This window comes from Hirundo rustica, chromosome 8 (assembly GCF_015227805.2).
Source record: "Hirundo rustica isolate bHirRus1 chromosome 8, bHirRus1.pri.v3, whole genome shotgun sequence".
In the NCBI taxonomy this organism is placed as follows: Eukaryota; Metazoa; Chordata; class Aves; order Passeriformes; family Hirundinidae; genus Hirundo; species Hirundo rustica.
Genome location: NC_053457.1, coordinates 15015877 through 15035558, shown reverse-complemented (window position 1 = coordinate 15035558; position 19682 = coordinate 15015877). Strand labels below are relative to the sequence as shown.

General features: G+C 36.5%; 1 protein-coding gene across 2 annotated transcripts in view; it reads left to right on the top strand.

The window, feature by feature from the left end:
- ADK (adenosine kinase) overlaps positions 1-19682 on the top strand; it is a 273051-nt gene that overhangs the window by 63041 nt on the left and 190328 nt on the right. For both annotated transcript variants that reach the window (XM_040070582.1, XM_040070583.1), the window contains exon 4: positions 8012-8090. In XM_040070582.1, the coding sequence (XP_039926516.1) occupies positions 8012-8090 (79 nt within the window). The remainder of the gene's footprint in view (positions 1-8011; positions 8091-19682) is intronic.

Here is a 19682-nt window from a genome sequence, read left to right as displayed (position 1 = left end):
TTTATATTATTGTAATGCAAAAAAAGTGGTTTAGATTGTGGTTAACAACAGTCACCATTATCTTGGATTTCATTTTAGTAGAGAATATTTCTTAGATTAAATGTTTCTTGATCTGATTAATGCATGCAAACAATTAGTTTATAATTTGGTTCTGAAACAGCTCTGCAAAACTTTCTAATATCAGAACCCAAACTTTGCACCTTACTCAATTTTTACAATTTTTATGTATTTACAGAGAAAAGTACAAACTGTAAAAATTTTGTAGCAAAGCATTTCTGTCTACCATGTGTGAGTGTGCCTGTGGATTTTTTTGTGGTTTATTTTGTCAGTTCTTTACAGTTTGATATGATTTGTGCTACAGCTTTAGATAATCCAAATGGTAGCAAAGATACAGTCTAAGATCTCTTGATTATTAAATCAAGATTATCTCTTATTATTAAAATATTCTTAGCAAATACTTTATTAAGTTAAACGAATTTTCACTTTGATGTGAGCTGGAGTAGGTTGATGCTTGTGAAACAGCAGTTTCAATTAGCATTCACTAAAGGTTTATTGACAGTTAACACCTGGTCTCTACTGTGCCAAGTGGGAAGCATCTATTGCAGTCTCTTAGATTTGCTGCATAATTAGGATTATGATCTCTAATTTGCTTTTAATTTTGTAACTTTAGTCTTACTTTCAAAAGCAGTTAGTGTTACTTTTGTTCCTGCATTTTTATTGTAGATCAAAGACACTCATGGTAAAAGGATTAAGTTCGCTGCTTTGTAGTATGATAAACAACTTGCCCTTTCTCTGTTTAGTTAGCAAGTAAATTTGGACACCAGAAATTTACTGGTAGGTCTCATAAAGCACATATTCTTCCTGTGCTACTTCTGAGAAGCAAACAGAAAATGAGATAGTTTTTTTTTTTTTTAGAAGTAGTGTTCTTGTATACAAGCTGCCAGATGTATGCCGGGAACATCAGGAGCAAGTGTAAATGCTATGCTGCTGAGAAATAACAAAGGAAATGACCTTGTTCCTTAGTGCTCCAGAACAGACTTTGGTGCATCCAAGGATGCAGAAGGTAAATGCTGCATTCTTTTCCCTGCCTGCAATGTTGTCTGATTCTTATTGGCTCTGCATAAGGGCAGAGAGCCGTTTCTGCCTGTGGTGTTTTGCGACAAATACTGTGGTGAAAATCCCCGCATATATCCACAAAATGTTTGAGTCTTGGCTCTTGTTTTGGAAGATCTTCCTTCAAAAAGACAGTGGGAGGAAAGCATGCATTGTAGTGAATTACTGAACTGACAGAATTTCTTTATTAATAGTTCTTGATTACTGCCATTATATAAACTTCTTAAAACATTTTGAGTAGAAATTTAATAGAGGGAGGGATGTTATAGTAATTATATATTATACACAAATTTTAAGGCTTGAAAACGTGCTCTGTGTATCTATAGTGTATCTATTTGTAGTGTTAAGAGAGAGAATAAGAAATGTGATCTTTTAATAATCTAGTGGTATAGGGTTGTGGGGTTTGTTTTTACTGTTCTACACCATTGTAGAATATCAACAGAAAAACTTGCCTTGTGGCTGATCCTTCTGAGTGTAATCATATATATTTTTGAGATAATGTGGAGGAAGATATCCAGATAATCTGGAAGGGGGTGGAGCGGGGGGGGGCTTTTCAAGAACACTTGTGTAAATTTGCCTCTGCTAAAAAAAATAAAAACTGAGAAATTTCTTTAAATCATGATCTTAAGAGCTGATGTTTTAACCTTATATTTGAATGACTGTTACTTCTTCCATCTTGTTTCAATATGCCTAAATGCAAACACATGTGGAAAATGTTCTTTTGGCTTTTATCAAACTGACATTTAAGTGCATTTTTTTCAACCTCACTAACATTTGTGGTAAAATATTTCAAAGCTATGAATCTTGCAATTTGCCTATGCATTTTTTTCTTCTTTCATATATTAACATTTGGTACTCATAATCCTAACCTGGTTGGAATTACTGGCTTTTTTCATTTGGTGTTTGTTTGGATGAGGTGATTAGGAAAATACTTCATGTGAAATTCTAGTTTGCAGCAGTAAATGCTCCCATGAAGAGTCACCGTTCTGTGAACTTTAGTAAATAAAGGAGAAAAATATGATGATCTGCTCTATTCAATTGTGGCAGTCCTATTCCTAACAAATTTAGCTTTCGGTTGTGTTATATGTCTGTGGTGCTAACCTGTCTGCAATACTTCCTTCTTAGCATGCTTCGTTCTTCCCCTTGACTCCCTCACCCATTCCCAAGCTCTTTAATTCTGTGCCAAGCTGATAAGAAGAACTAGCTCTGCATAAAGTCAGTCATTGCCAAGCAGCTGTTATGAAGTTTCCTCATGTACCTCTGTGATTGTACCTCATTTGAAACAGGGATTTGTGTTCTTTCAGGTTCAATTTTAAGTAAGAGCAACCAATTATATCTGTATCTCAATCTTATTTCCTTATATCTCAAAGAGTAGGGATGAAATTGATCATATATGTAGCTATCCTTTCTAGGGTTTGAACTTTGAACACGGAGTCGTACAGTTTAGGCAGAGAAATTAGGTACACTATTTAGAGTTAAAAAATATGAGCGGCTTTTCTTTCTACCCACGGAATTAGTTCTAAAATATTCTCCCTTCTACTTCTGTTTAAAAATAATACTCTCTGATTTAATTATCACGTCTGAATCTCAAGACTAGACCCTTTTTCTTAAATGTAAATAAGATTTTTCTCAGGATGAAATGATGAGGGCTTCAGCTTTCCGGCTAACCCTGTCCAGGGAAGGTTGTCTTTCAACAACATGTGCCCCATCTGCCTGGCGGTGTGGCTGCCTGCATTGTCCTGGCACTGGCCCAGGCTGTGATGAAACTGAGAATGTGACAGATGACAGGCTTGTCCAGATGTATGCATAACTACTTCTGCCATGCCCTGCAAAGCAATCAGGATGCAGGTTTGGCATTATTTCGTCGTTTGTGTTGGTTCGTTCCTTGAGGGTTTCCTTAAAAATTGAAATAATATTTGGTGTTGTTCTTGTAGTTTTACTGAGCTTTTATTTAGTACGATTAAAACAGGTTGTAAAATATGATTCTCGCTCTCTTACATACTTTCTTTTTTAATTTATGGAGTGATTTCATAGGCAATTGGACGCAGGTTTTTTAATTTGAGGATTTAAGTAGATTTTGAAAAAAATGCAATTAAAAGGATCAAACATCTAACTGTCAGCGTATTCGTCTGGTTCTTCTCACAGCTGAACATTTAAAGCTATTGCCATGAGTTAATATGACTGCTCCTTGCAGTACAAATCTGGCAAAGGTGTCAGAATCACTATTAATTATGATTTTTAATTAAAATGTAATTAACATTCATCTAATACCTTAAAAAGATTCCAAATCCGTGTCTTCTTCCCTCTCTTAGAGATATCAACAACGGCTGCATCCCCAACCCCAACATACCTTTAAAGAAAAAAGAGTTATAGACTTAAGTGCAGCTTGCAACCTTTTATTGATTATTTAAGAGGCTTGCCTCTTAGTGGTTTTGAAGATTTTTGTAACACCAAACAAAATGTACAATTCGTTGAAAATACTTTAATATTGTTATATGAAACAACCTGATTTTTTTTCTTACATTCAGGCTGTCATTATCTGGTTATCTGGCATTCAAAAGGGTAAAAATTACTTTCCTCTTTAGCTGCTTTTGGCAGGTGATTTTTTTATGTGTAGCTCCTGCTGATGTGTGCTATTGAGTACATCTTAGGTAATAAGCAGATATATCAAAAGATATCCAGGGCAACATACCCTGCTGAAAAACAAGAGATTACTGTTCTCTATTTCTAGCAGGTAAGTAGTTTCTGACATATGCATCAGGAATGGGTTTTTTTCTGGTACACTCTCAATGTAAGACTGGTATTCTGTGGCCATTTTACTCTTCAAAGAGGTTTTTTGGTTTTAGTTTAATATAAATTCTGTGATAAAACTTAACAGCATTACTTGAATTGCTTTTATTTTCCATAGGGTAGCTCCACTGCCTTATGTTGGCTGCTTTTGGTTGTAGGGAATGTTTTATGTGCTTATTTTTCTTGTCAGTTTGATTTTTGGAACCATGGTGAGCCATACATGAGTGTATCTGTTGCTGTGTAACAAGAAGACAGTCCCAGCTCCAAACCCTCAGATTTTGTGTATAAAGCAAGTTACGAGAGATGGGTATTGATCCACGAGAGGATTGCCAGTTATTAGGCAGGAGTGTAGCCTCGGGAAATCACACAGCCTTGCTGATGACTTTTTTATGACATTATGGTGAAAAATAGTTTGAAGGAAGATTTAAAGTAGTTTTGCTAATAGTCATAGAAAATTCTAGTAACTGGACATTGGATGATATCATGGGTTAGGGAGAGAAAAGCTATTTTTGTTGACAGCTTTGTGCCCAGAGGCTGTTGTAAATCTGAATGTACCGAATGAAGGATGGTATGTTCAGTGCCTAATGCTGTGCAGGGCCTTGAAAATGCAGAGAAGTGAATTCTGCTTGCCTTGACTGAGAAGGGGCTGTGAGAGAGCTGCTCAGAGGGGTGACTGACACAGATGATCTTTGCAGGTGTCTGAAGGGATTAGGTATTACAGCGAGTGCATTTTTCTTTACAGCGCAGTAAATCATGCTTTTAGGAGGTGCTATGAGAAGGAATGGTGTAAGGTTTACACATAGTTTGTTAAGAGCACACAGAGAAAAGGGACTGAATGGTCTGAGAGTCAAACAGGGTGGTGAAATTGTCAGCAGTGATATTTACTGGGGGGAAATTCTAACAGCTGTCTCTGGTTTGAGGTAATGGTATGGCATATGTAAGAAGAGTCTGTGCCTTTGGAAAATCAGCCTCCACCTCCTGTAAAGGGAGGAGGTGTATTTTGTTAACAAAACAACCAAAAAACCCCAAATAGATTATATTGTCATTATTGTTTGTGTTATTTTGTGCAATAGCTTCTTCTACTACCACCTTATCAGTTTTTTTTTTAATAGCCACCAATTGTGTCAAAAGGGAGGCTAGTGAATAGCCTCACCTTTCAGTATCAAGTTCAATTAGGAGTACATTCTCTTTTGAAGAAGGAAAAAAAAAGCAGCTGACAGAAGTGTTACTGCCTGTACTGTAACTGAGTAAAACATTGACATATCCCCTTTGGTCAGCGCTAGAGGTGATCAGCAGTATCACAGCTGAAAACACATGCTGCTGCAAATGCAAACTTATTTTTGTTAAAATATGCTTTAATGTGGTTGACAAATTCATGGTACTAAAAATAGGGGCCCCTTTATATGGTGCCGATTGTGGGATTTATTATTCTGTTATTTAAGGTAATGGTATGTTGCTAGGTCAGGAAAAGGGTCACGGTTCTCAGATATGGAACAGCCTTTGAGATACTCAGAAAAACCAGGGACTACACATCGTGAAGCAAAAATAATATTCCCTTGTGCTCATAAGGTTCTAATTTTCTTGAATTATCCTAAGTGTGATAACGGCTTAGTTCTGAGGCACACACAGCAGCTCTGTTCAGCATTCCCGAGCCTTGGAGCAGTTCCTCCAGCTGAGCTTCCTTCAAGGGGAGGGTTTTCTGAAAGCAAGCACCGTGTTTCTGGGGCTGGCTGGAATGAGTCTTCTCCTTGCAGGTCAGGCAGGCAGCACACAGTGACAAAGTCTGTTCCCACGCTGCCTGTGCCATCTGCTGACATTGGGAAAAATGTCCGTCCGACTGTTCATCTTGAGATAAAAAACTACGAGCAGTCTGAATTTTGAGGTCATGCTTGATGCAATTCAGGCTCTTGTGGATTAAAGCAATAGAATTTATACTGTCCTTCTGATGTGTCATGAAAAATGACCAGCAATATTTACTTTTCTCGCAGCTGTATGAACTCGTTATGTTTTATACAACAGATATTTAGAGATGTTAAATTCGCTATCTTAATTCGAAGGAGTTATATATTTTTATGTTCAATCTGAAATAGTATAACCATAATCACTTAATTTACAATTAAGTAATTTTAAAGTAATTTGTCCCGATTATTTATTAGATTACATAGCTGTCATCTTGAAATTTTTATAATACAGATGGTGTTTTATGGCAATTTCCAATTTTTTTCCTCAAATTCAGATAGTGCCTATTTTAGTCTTCATTTGAACTACAAGATAATTATTTAAACACATACTTACCTAGACACAGATCTGCTTACATAGGTACTCGGCTGAAGTATACTGTGTTTACAAGGTTTAACTTGCCGTTAAATAATGTGGACTGGGAAACTTTTTGCAGATCTTTTAGGTAAAAGAATTAAAATATCAACTTGCCTGGTTTTAGGTATACAAGAATACAAAAAATAACCATGTGACTTGTACAGTACATACTCAAATTGAATGAAAAGGCAAACTGTCAATTAGGTTAAAGAAAAAATATTGCCAAAATACTTAATTGGTTCATGATGGTTTATCTTTGCTTGAAAAGCAATTGTTAAGAGACCTGTTGGGTTTTGTTATTTTTTTCCACTTTCAGCTACTTGCTATCATTGAAGTTTTCAATTGCTTGACTTAGAACCGGTGGATAATTAGTAGTGTGGATAACTGTGAAAAGCATATGTAGTAATTTAGTTCTTGATTCTTTCTAATTGTCTGCCCATTGGTAGTTCACTAGGGGTGAGTAGCTCATTATTCAAACACTTTAAATGGAAAGTACTGTTGAAAGAAAAATGCTCTTATTAATAAGATGGTATTGAAAATAAAAACCTTTTAAACAAACAAATCATTATTTGACAAATCTATCCCCAAAGTTGTTGTTCACATGATGTAAGAAGATTGGGGTTGTGAGGAGGAGAGAAAGGGTAGGGTTCGTAGATCGCATTCAACTTGCACTGTGATTGAAATAAAGATGTGTATTCCTTAAAAAGATGCTAAAGATAAACACAATAAAATATATTGGAATACATCTAACTGGGCAAGCTTTGTTTGTTGAAGGTAAAGTTAATAGGCATTAAAGGAAAGTAAATGCTATTAATTAGGGTAATGGAGGTAATTTTGAATCACAAATCTGCAAAGTTTACAGTAAACATTTTGCGTTTGTCTTACTTCTGAATCTAACATCTTCTGAGGTTGCTAATCCTGCTGTTTAACCCGCTCGTTGTGAAGTGTGCTTGGAATTTAAAGGCATGATGCAGTATTTGTGCATGGCCTCCCTGCAGTCTCCGTAAGTCCAGTTCCCTGTTCCAGAGCCTGTGACTGGAGAGCAGACTGTTCTGGAGTGGTTGTACCCTCTGGTCAGGGCTGTAACGCATATCCTAGACAGTGACTTCTGTTAAAGGTTCAAATATTTGTTTCAGTACTCTAAGCAATCTACTACTGAATGTTGACAGAGAATTCTATATTTTCATAGTAGTATGGCTTGAAGGGTTTGAAAGTTCACCTGGAGACACCTTTTCTGTTACCAAGTTTTCTCACATACTGCTAGATTTGTTCATCAAAGTTCTTCATCTGTCAGAATATACTGTCTCATATGAAATCTTAAAATACAGCACTATTGTTTCGTTTAAGTTAATTTTGAACTAGGCATCAGATCTCCTCAATCTTCTCTCTCAAGCTAGAAACAGAATGTAAAATTTAATGAGGTGGAATAAGTATCTGAATATCTTCATTTCTGTAATTTTTCTTCAAGCATCTATTTTACCAATCTAGCAGTTCATGGCAGTTCAGCTTATGCTCCAGGTATTTTTTTCCCTGACTGCTTACTCCACTCGCAACTTTTAGGTGAAGAGTTTGATTTGATGTCATACTTTGGATTTGGACAAACTCTAAATGAATGTTTATACTTTGGATTTGGACAAACTCTAAATGAATGTTTACAGCTTGCATTATGTGTAACAGTTGATGAATTTCTTGTTTTCAAATAATGTGATGTCACCTGCTTCTAATCTTCATGACTTGTTTTGGAAAAAAAAAATTGCAAAGTTTAACTTTTTTCTCTACTTTTTCTTAACAGATTTGAAGAACTTGTGAAAAAGTTCAAAGTAGAATATCATGCTGGTGGTTCCACTCAAAATTCCGTTAAAGTTGCCCAGGTTTGTTCTTCCTTAGCAAAGAATTATCAATATTTTCAAGTGTTGTGTTGAATCTGCTCTGTTGCCTGTTTCATCGTGAGCGCTGCGGCGTGGCTGCTTGTGATTCTGTTGCTCAGCCTATGCTGATAGTGTTGTATGTGACTTGTAGTTGTGCACTTTAGTCTCTTCACAAGTGCTCTGCTCAGGTTAAAGTACAGCTCCAGAGTACCAGGAGTGAAAAGCTTTTGTCAAAGGTGTGTGCTGGAAGGAGAAGAGGCAAGGACGAGGTCGCTAGGTGCAGTTAGAAGCCTTACACAGCAAAAAGTCACAATGACAGTGGTTAAACAGGCAAGTTGTTGAGTCTCTGTGCTTGGAGATTTTCATTACGTACCAGGATGAGTCCTTCGGTCAGGCAGATTTAAATTTGAGGCTGTCTCTGCTTTGACTGGTGTTTTGGACTGGAGAATTGCAGAGGTCCTGTCTAGCCTGCATTGCTCTGTGATTCTAACCACATTTATCCTGTAAGAACTTCAAAGTTTGTCCATAAAAGACTGAAACATAAAACTTTCTTATATGCAACAGGAATGTTTCTGGCTATGGTAATGATGAATTTGGTTTCAGGTATATTAGGTTTTCTATAACTAAAGCATGCTTTTTGTCACAACACTTTCAAGCATGTACCTGTGCGCCTATTTTCATATTATAAGTGATGTAAAAATTCTATTAAAAAATACAGAATGGGTTCTTAGGACCTTCTTGTTAATGATCCTGGCATATTAACTTTGAGCCTCCCTATATAGTTAAAACTGACTGCCAGATAGCATTAAATGCACATTTGGAAGAAATAAAATTATAATATAATAAAGATTTCCTCCCCACTAAAGGGAAAAAATTATTGTCATAATTACTGCTCCTTTCTCCAAAATAATTGTTACTTCTTTACTAAAGTTTTCATTTTCTGAAACACCAAATGTCTTGAAAATATTTTGGATTTTAAAAAAATGCTGCATATCTTTTAATGTATATAGCATTGTCATTCTGAAATGGTTATGTTTTTAAAATATAGTCAGCTTTCTGAGCTTCTTTTTTTAACCATGGGGTCATGCCAATTTTTTGCTTCTGATACTTTGAAAAATTTCTTCATCAATGGAGCTCAAGTTATTGGAAAAACTTTTTGTCAGTTATCACTGTTGCTTGACCTATGGCAATGGTGTAAAGGTAGTTCCTTTCCATGACAGCTGATTAGAGGTGAACCTTTTGGAGGGAATTCTGGAACGCTTTATTAGTTGAGAGACGTGAAATTCTGCTTCTGTTGCTGCATTTAGATCATGGAGTTTTAGAAGCAACTCTTGGTGGACTCAAGAGTTTCTAAACTTTGAAGTGTTGAAAGAGCCCAGGATTTTAATTCCATCTCTCCTTGAAGTGACTGCTGTGGCATTAGCTAATTTATTACTAAACTACATTTCCTTCTTTAACTGCCATTAGCAGTCCATTGTTCAATAATTATACTGTGAAGTACACAGGACCCATATAGAGTCAAGGAAATAGACAAAGTTTAAATCAGTGAAATGTAGGTATTTGTGTCAATGCACTTTTCTTACACCGATCGGGTTTTGTCAGTGAACTTTTCCTTTATCTTAGCTCAGAGCTGGGTGCCTCAGTCAGCTCCAGTTGCCATCTGGAATTGTATTTGTCTCCAGAAGGTTTGTCATCTCCTAGTTGCTGTTTCAAATAGAATTGAAACTTAAACAGTTGTGCATGAATAACATAACATCACTAAAAGACTTGAAAAAGAGAGATAGGAGAGAGAGAGAGGGGAAAAAAAAAAGAATTCTGGAAATCTTGAAAGAAGCTGTTATTCTGTAAACTTTAGCAGAAGAAAAAGAAATACAAAGATAGAAAAAAAGTAGTTGAAATGGAAACCAATTAAATTAGAAATTCTGGAAGAGTTTTTGCAACAAAATTCATCGGCTTATTGGAGAGAATGTGTGTGTAAGTAACCCTAGAGAGAGCTAACATAACTATGTATTAATTTGTTGAAAGTAATGGGAGAAATAAACACTCTTTCAGGAAGCTTATCTGGTGACTGAGAAGTAAGGGACCAATAAGTAAGTTCAGAGTGCCAAAGTAGCCACACTCGGAGTGAATGTGGAAGAAATCCTAAGAATACGGCTCTTATTAATTTCTCAACACTATGGGAAAAGCTTGGAAAAGTGTGCTATTAATTGAGAGATAAAGCCTAAAAGAGTTCGCTCCAACTGTTTAAAAGTTGGTGAGAAATAATGACAAGTTAAAGAAAGGCATCCTTGGAAGTCTGACTACAATGAAATGCATCTGAGTAGAATGGTTGGAGATGAACAAATAGGCCCTGAAATCTGGCAAATTGCTTTTTTAAAAGTTGAGTTCCAAGTGGGAAGAGTATATTACTGAGGAGTGTAATAGGAAAAATGCAACTAAAAATTTGATTGGATTAAAAAAGAGGAAGAACTCAGGAAGCACCTGAGGGTTCTGGAATTGTTTGTTTCAGATAGACTCTTTAAGGGCCAGAAAAGCAACACTAGGTTGAACCAAAAATACCCAAAGGCAATGGGCGGAGAAACTTTAGAGTATATAATGTGTTTAAAAAGGGAAAATGAACTTGTCAGATGCTTGCTTACATGGTGTATGATGATCATCTGCTCATGGTGTATGAGCACATCATCATCTCTTACATGTGCTCATGTATTTTGGATATTTCCTTTGTACCTGCAAAGGCAGCATCATCTACTCAAGAAATGCTCTCTGTTTCTGAGCAGAATAAGCTGATTTCTTAAAGAAAAAAGAGTCTTAGAAATACTGTATTTGCCATGTGTGAAAAATTTGAGGTGGTAATCACAGAAAGAGGCAATAGGAAGAAGTTCTGAATTATGAAGAAAACTGGGAAGAAAATGAAGCTTAAATCATGGGGCTTGGAACTAAAATTTAAAGCAGCATCAACTGTAAAGAAAGCAAAGATTTTAGAAGTTTACAAAGAATTAACCAGAATTGCAGTTAAGCTGTGAAGAGCAGAGTTAGATTTTATTTTTTTTTCCTAGCGTGTTAACAGAAAGGAAAGATGTGAAGTGCAGCCGTGAAGGAGGAATTTGGCTGGTAAGGTACAAAAGGGAAACTTGGTATTTTTTCAATGTTGTGTGTGGCACTCTGCAGGACTGAACTATAGCTGGAGAACATAGTGAATATCAGAAAGCTGAAGGTTGGCCCTGTTGACTGCCCAAAGCAGACATTATGTGGACAGGGTATCTCAGCAGGGTCAGAAAAAGAGAAAGGTCTGGACATATGGGGGGCAGTAGAAAAGATGGATTTTTTTTGTAGAAATGCTTCTAGTGTGCGATGGAGAAGGCATATTTCCACAAAATGAAATGTGGAAGCAGAGGCACATCATACATTAGAGGAAAAGCTCTGTAAAAGGAAAGGAAAGAGCAAAGGAAAAATTATTCTGTTGCAGAAGAAATACAGAAGAATGTTGGAATAAATGTTGAGAGGATGGAAGATAAATGACAAAGAGGCAGAAACACCACACTCTGTTAAAGTGTGTTATGTAAGCATTTTTATAAGTACAGTAATATTTCTTAAAAATACCTGAAAGGGAGTACCAAGAACAATGTAAAAGTATTGAAGGGCAGTAGTAAAGCTCTTTATGGTTAGGTTTTCTGGAATGTTAAAGTTATTTGAACTGATCCTGGAAGGAGTTAGGGAATCATTATTATCATGGCTTGACTCATGATATGAAGGGAGGCAGGGGGGGAAGTGATTGATATATTCCAGAAATGACAGTAGCAGGCTTAAAAATGGAAACGATAAAATAAATGAGACAACAGTTTAGTCATTCCTTAATGAGATTAAATTAACATCAAATTAAGCTTTGGAAATACTAATTCATATTAGAAGAGTAATGGTGACAGAAGTGAAGAAAGTGGAGACAGAATGTGTGAGAAAAGTGAAGTAATATGGGAAGAAAAAAACAGTATAAAAACCCCAATGTTGCTCTGATTCGGTATTCCCTCACTGTCCCATTCTTGTTTGTCCCTTACCAATCTACTTTCCTTGCCAACTCTAATCCTTCTTGCATGTAAATTTGTTCACCTGCAAAATAAAAGTGGCTAATCATGGCAGCTGGAGTACTTGTAAGGCCTTAAAGAAAAGTCTTATTGAAATATCTTTTTGCTTGAGACTTTAGTACTCAGTGGTGGAGACAGAATGTAAAGAATGGGAAGAGGGTAAAAGGAATAACAAAGGGCTTTTCTGACTGCAGTACAATACAGAAAACAGATGGAATCCAGATAATCAGTAAAAATGCAGGTAATGTGCTCTTAAAGGTACTATATTACTGTTAGACACAGTTGTTGGGTTGGTTCTTTTTTTTTTACTTAACCCACCAATAAGGCATGTTGATAACTTTGCTAGATCAAGTTTCAATTGATCAGGCATCAGTCACTAAAAATTACTTGATAATACTTGGGAAAATGAGGACTAAAGAGGAAGACTGAATTGCAATCCTTTAGTTTTTGGAATAGAAACCAAAGTTTAACTTTGCTGTTTGCTTGGCATTAGAATTATTCTTTTATACTGACTTCTAGTTTTGCTGTGTGTTTGAAGTTGTGATGCATCCTTAAGAACAAGACGTGTAGGGGTATCAAATTGAAATTGCAGTGTGCTTCTCTGACCTTTACTTGTCTCATTAAATTTTGGCTTTATATCTAATATGATATGTGACATCTTGCTTTAATCTGAGCTCTTGCAATCTCTCCAAATGATCGGATCCATTATATTAAATCTTTAAAATATGCATATATGTAACTGCATGCAGTTCATAAATAATGTATTGTTTTAGTGTTCTGCCAACAAACTAAATTCAGGTTCATAGAGACGGTGTTTTACTACTACTCAGTTTCCTTCCATAATTTTAGTTAAGCCTGTGCCCATCTAACAATAGACATTGATTTGGAAAGGAAAAAAAAAAATCTGAGTCTTTTAATAGGGCTCATGACTTTAAAGTATGTAAAGTAAATAGCTTACACGTGCAGAGAGGGCAAGTATTGCTGACCAGGCTTTATTTGCATGATTTTTATCAGCATTTCTTTTGCTTTTGGACTGCTGAGGTTAGAACTGCAAGAAATAGTCTTTGAAGTTTTGTCTTTGTAACACAAGTGCTGGATTTCAAGTTGAACTTTATAGAATTTTATAACTTGGATTTTAAACTACTCCACCTTGGCAACAAACAGCACATTTTCATTTTTGTTTTTCTGGAAGTATTTACAAAGAACGGCCCCATCTTCTTCCTCAGAGTGGGTGCTCTTGGTTTTTGTCCTATTTCTTAATAGCTTATTTTTATCTTAGCAATTCTAGTATTGCTATGGATCTAACTTAGCAGCTAGGGAATCCTGTATTCTATTGTTTATTCATCCTTGGTAGAATTGTGAAATTCTCATTACACAAATTTTATTACTGCTGATGCAATGTGAGCTTGAAAGAATGTAGCTTGACACATTTCTACTTGAATTGCTAGGACTGGCAGGTAAAAGGAAAATGTAAAATGGAATTTTTTTGGCAGCTTTCATATACTCTTGGGAATTTACAGTAATTTTTGTATAATCACACCTGGGAAAATCATCATAACTCCCTTTTGCTTTCTGCATTACTTCTTGCCATCTAATTGTAACCTTTCAATTTTGGAGCTGTACGTTATTTTTGGGAAAAGCTTACATCCTGTCATTAGATACTTTAAAGAATTTTGACTTTTAACTAGAATACGTCTTTATTTACTCTTAATAAAGTATAGACTGGAATGACTTTTAAATGATGCATAACATTAAGAGAGAATACTATGCTAAATTATTTTGAATTCACATCAGGGAAGTATGGCACTTTTTCGAATATCAACCTCTATTTCAAGGGCTTGTAAATTAATCCAAATTTTCATTCTTCCATTACAATTAACTTGTTCTGTTAATCTAAATGGATTGTATGTTTTAACATTCTAATGAACTCATAAGTTAGAGAGTTTAGCTTTGAAAAATGAACAGGTTCATGCTTGCTTATAAAAAGCGGTGTGCTCTAAAGGCTTAGAAGTATTTTAAATTTCTACTACTTGTTTTGTAAGTAATTAGCCAAACCTTGGATTTATATTAAACATGTCTGTCTACTGGGTCACCTAACGCTTAATCCGAAAATAATATGTAAAATTTAAAAAATTATCTATGAAGAATACGTGCAGGCACAGAACTGCATTTTATAAACAATGTATGAGCTATAATCTTGTAAACATCTAAGTAACTTCATTGCAACCGATTCCTTGCTTTTAAAATGAAGTTTATACCTATTTGCCAAGAAGTCCCTTGGCTAAGCAGTACTTACTGAATTTAATCTACAACATCCGTAGCACAGGGATCCATCAGCCCTTTAGTGATTTCCTCCTTGCTCTCTATCATTCTGTATAAATGAGCATATAACTAATGAATTTAATCTTTTCCTCAGTTGTGAGAATTTCTGGATTACTTCTCTACAGTAGATTGGACTGAGGCATAGCAGGAATCAAGACTTGGCTCAGGAGCAGGGTTGAAATGCATTGAACATGCATAACTGGCACAGAGATAATGGAAAGGCTATCAGAGGGGTCACCCCAAGCACACTCTCAATTTTTTCATGTTAATGCAAGTTTGCAGGAACTGTCATTTTTTATGAAATCAGTCATACCATTGACTAGAAATGTTCTGCTTAATTGTGTGCTTAAAATCACTTATGCGATGAATAACTTTCTGCAAAAACTGTTTCTGGACTACCACTCCAACGAAGTGCAAGCGAGTCCCCTAAACAACTTTTTCCTCCTACTTAGTGAAGCAAAAAGTATTTAGCTCTGTATCTTTCCGTTGACCAAAAGGAAATAGGTCAATTTTTTTTGCTCAGAGAGGTAGGTTTTGTGTTTTCTGAACCATTTGGACCAAAATGTGAAATTCCTCAGAGTTAGTTTTGGCCATACGCTTGATATTCCTTAAGCAGCTTCATTTTCATTCCTGAAGCAGCTCTGCTCATATGGGCCTGGTGGCTCCATCAAACATGTGTTTCCAATATTTTCAGTGGTTTAATCCAGCTTTAAAGAAAATGTACAAAAACGCTCTCTAAACCATTTTTTTGTTTGGTATGGTTTAATAAACTTAGGGGTGATAACCTTATCCTCTCTTCAAAAAAAATCCTGAGGTGTGTGCTTCTTTCTGTGCCAGGTCTCACATGTTTCTGCCATGCTGGGGTAGCATTCTCAGCGTGGTCTTCTGTCAGCACCATGGCTGTCCTACAAGTGCACATACCTGCTTCTCAAACCTGTTCCATGTGAAATAAGATAAACCAGACAAAGAGCTGGGACTTACCGCTAATTTTTTCTTATTTATACTATTTATAACTTACTAAATTTTAAATGCTGCCAGCCAGTTAAATGGATTTCTTAAACACCTGTCCTCAATGCTCTCTGTGACCTGTCCTAATCAATGGGATGTGTACTTGCTGAAGGAGTAGCAAAACATGCGTGAGAGCTGACAAAAACTGTCCTGTAAGTTTGTCTCTGGAAATACAGCCGTGGCTATTTGCACTATGGCAGAGATGGTGTCCTGTTGATAGTGTCACAGCAGACTGATGTCACTGGCATGTGGTCCTGTTTCCTGAGCTACTCGCTCTCTCAAGCACGTTCTGTCACCCATGTGTGTTTCCAAACCAGTCTGTGTCGAACGTCGTGGTGATGTGTCCCTGCTTGTTACAGGGCAGACAGCCTTTCCTCATCAGAATTAAAACATGCAGCTTGGGAAACTGCTGTAATGCCTAAACCGATCAGTACAGATGTCAGAGAAATTTTGTAACATTTGAGAGCTGCCTAGATTTTTTTGGAACATCTTAGAGAAAATTGCCAGGCCTTTTACTCAGCTGTGGCTAAGATGATTTTCAAAGCGTTATTCAGAGCTACGTGGACAGTACAAAAAAAAGCAACTAAAACTTTTTATCCTAATGACAAACTCTGCAAAAATGTAAGCAAATTACAAAGCTGGGAACTTGTCAAGCTTTCTTTGTGCTTGTGAAGGAAGCCCATCCATTGTTTATGTGGTTGTGGATCAGATGATGGAAGATGCAGCAGTGCACGGGGAGGACCTGACTTTTTGAGGTTGCTGGTAGTGAGGCTTTTTTCAGTACACTGGGAATAGCTGTGTACAACTTTGTGTATATTTACAGACCTGGGAATGTCATTTCAACAAATATCAGGGTGGTCAGAAAATGAAGGTCTGAAGAATCTGTGGCAGTTTTTCAGATTCTACAATGCCAGATCCCTCAACCTGTCCTCTTGAAAATGAGATAGTTCCAGTTACACCATTGTCAGTTTGACAACAGACTTTGTTATGAGACAGATGGTAACTGTTAAGCATTACAAGACAAACGTCCTTACGTGCATCACTTTGGCATGGAATTGAGTGGTTCACTGCTGGTCCCATGGACTTGTCTGCCTGATGTTCCAGAACCATATTCACTTCTTTTGTCAGGTCTTGCTGCTGTTCCTGGGCAGCAACATCAATAGCATTGTAGGAAGACCATCTTTAAAGTGATTCTGAATGTGACATATTTTAGAAAAACAGAAAAGGAGTTGTGCCAATACATTCCTGCTAAATCCATTCAGCTAGTACCTTGAAACTCTTTCTTTTTCAGTGTGTTTGAGCAAGCTTCAGTGTACATATGCAGCCTCTGTTCATCCATCCAAAATGATAATTTATTTAAGTGATTAGAAGCTGTTTCCATATTCTGGAGTAATCAAACATCAGTCACCCACATGGAATCAGAAGGCACTATATAAATGGTGGCAGTGGGTTCTTTCTGGGTGTGCAATTCAGCTGCCTGCTGCTTGACTCAGCCTAAATGCCTCTTCAGCTATGTTAACATCATGTTTTGAAGTTGTAAAATCTTTTTCAGATTTTTCAAAAGCAACGAAGGAATTTAGACTGTCTCTAAGCTAACGTCCACCTGAATGAGGGGACTCAAACTTCATTGGTTTTTGATTCTGTTTTTCCCTGAGCCAATGCCACATGTAACTTATAAGACAATATGAGTGATGTTAATTAGCACATTAGTCTTATCCTGAAAATTAAACTGTTTCTAGTTAATGCCATGATTAGTGCAGGCTGGGATTTCTCCTGAAGGAACAAACATCTGGAAGTATCAGTAAAGGGACATAGTTCCAAAGGTGCTGTGACGTGAACCCTCCAATGTTTTTGTGCAAATGACAGCGGGACTTTCTCAGAACCTTTTGCCCATAAAACTTTTCATGTAGCAGTGGGCTGATGGCTTGACTGACATTTATTTGATTTTCTCCCAGTAGTTGACACTGGAAGGAGAATGCTTGATTTGGCAATCTCAGAAGAGAGGGTAAATCCCTGTGCTTCACTGATATTAATTTGGCGTGCCACTCAAGCCTTGGGAGCTCGGGAGCTGTTTTATCCTTAGCAGCTCAAGAAGTTACATAACTACATCTTTAGCAATTAATTAATGTTAAGTGATGTGATACAGTGGGGAGTTAATTGCCCTGGAAATCTGAAATGCTGAGTTACAGAGGTTCCTTGCACAGCTCTGGAATGCTTTCTGTTGGAAGTACGCTTTTTTTTTTCCCCCCTTAACACGTACACTGACAATCTTGCTGTTAGCTAAGAACTCCATGCAGGTTTTGTAATATACTATTCCTTGCGATCTCGTGCTTCCCTCAGAAAGTTTAAATACATTGTTACAAGTTCCTTAGACAATTTTTAGATGTATCCACAGGTTTGTTGCCTAAAGCTATTCTTTTCTCTCCTTCAGTGTTGGTGCTCAGTCCGAGAGGATGTATGTCTGATTTTCTACTTTTGATTACTGCTAACTTACATTGTAGGCCTATAATAAATTAGTATACCTTTCTCTTTCTTATGGATGTGATGGAGGTTAGTTACATAATAGTGGTTTATCAGAAGAGAAATTTAATACAGGAATTTACTTAAACTTTTTAACAGTGCACAGAGGTGGGGGCTGATTGTTCAGGAGGTACAGCAGTGCTTTTTTTAGGATCCTGAGCATGATTTCAAAGGGACAAATTGTCAATCACATCCTCAGACTGTACTTCAGTGTCTTTACAGTGACTAGCATCATGTGCTACTTTGTTCAAACAAAGGATATATGGGATAATGCAATGAATTCCCAGTAAGGAAGTCTAATCCTAGGACTACTCCATTAGCAATTCACTTGCACCCTGACCCATAAGAGTAGGCCTATAGGTTATCTTGTTACTGATATATATGTCTAGTCTTCAGAAAAAAAAGAAAAAAAAAAAAAGAAAAGAAGAACTTTTGTAAAATTTGATCTCATCGATATGCATTGAGTTTTTCAGTTTTATTTTTCGTGCTGCAGAGTCGTATTTGGATGGATTAGGCCTGTTACCATCTCAACTGTAGTAGAAAATGTACCAGAATATATGCTGGGGTTCCATTCAATATGTTGGGAATGGTCACAAGACCTGAAGGGGAAAAGTGTGGCTCTTGTATAATCTGAATTTGTTAAAGCACAGAAACATATGCAGCAGCTCCACTTAGTTTCTTGTTATATTGTACCCATAAAGTGCTGAAAGCTGGCAGTTATTCACTTCAAGTGCTGTGCTTGTGTTCTTCTTTTAACTGAGGCTTTTTTCACTTGTGAGTGAGGAAGAGTCCATTATGTGTAATAGCTGCATCCTCCTCCTTGCTATGCAAGATCCTGTTCCTAAGGATTCTTTCCCTCTTCCTCCATCCTCACAGGCCTAACTGAACAATGTCTGAAGTACTGAACTTACTTGCTTCTACAGGGTTTTATTTTTTCCATTTTTTCTTATGAGAAGACTATTCTGATTTTTCTAAGGCATCTTTAGCAATCAGATGCAGACTTTGTGGAACTGAATGGTATTTACTTATAGAAGACATACTTTATATTACATACCCCTCTGTATAATCAGGGTGAAATTTAGAGATCTTACTGAAGTGAAATGACTGCACCCAATTATACTGAGTTTCTTCATGACATTAGAGTCTGACAAATAAACTAATTCAAGAAAATTATTTATTCTTGTTCTGCCAATGGTAGCATTAATTTGTTGACACTTATTTGTAAACCCTAAGAATACATCTTTGTTTTATTGTCATTGTGATGGTATAAGTGAGCTGTAGGATCAATTAAGTTGGTTTTCTTGTCTTTTGAAAATACAGCCGGAAATCAGTGATCTCACATTCTTAGTTTGTAAATAAAATACATGGATTTTGGTTTTTAAAGACCGCTTTTGAGAGCTCACTGGAACTCTTAGGATTAGCTAGGATTTTCTGCCTTTTTCATGCATTTTATGTGGAATAAATGCTGCATGAGTGTAGATTAATTCCATAGTTTACAGTAGATGATTATTAAATGAAAAAGGAAACTTGTTGACATTAACATTTAACATTGTTAGTATTCATTGTTGAAGTTTTTAAAGTACGTTGTGTACAAATAGAGACTACAGTGGGTGCAATAGATGAAAAGAGCTAACTTTTGTGTGGCCTCAGCAGTTCTCATCTATGA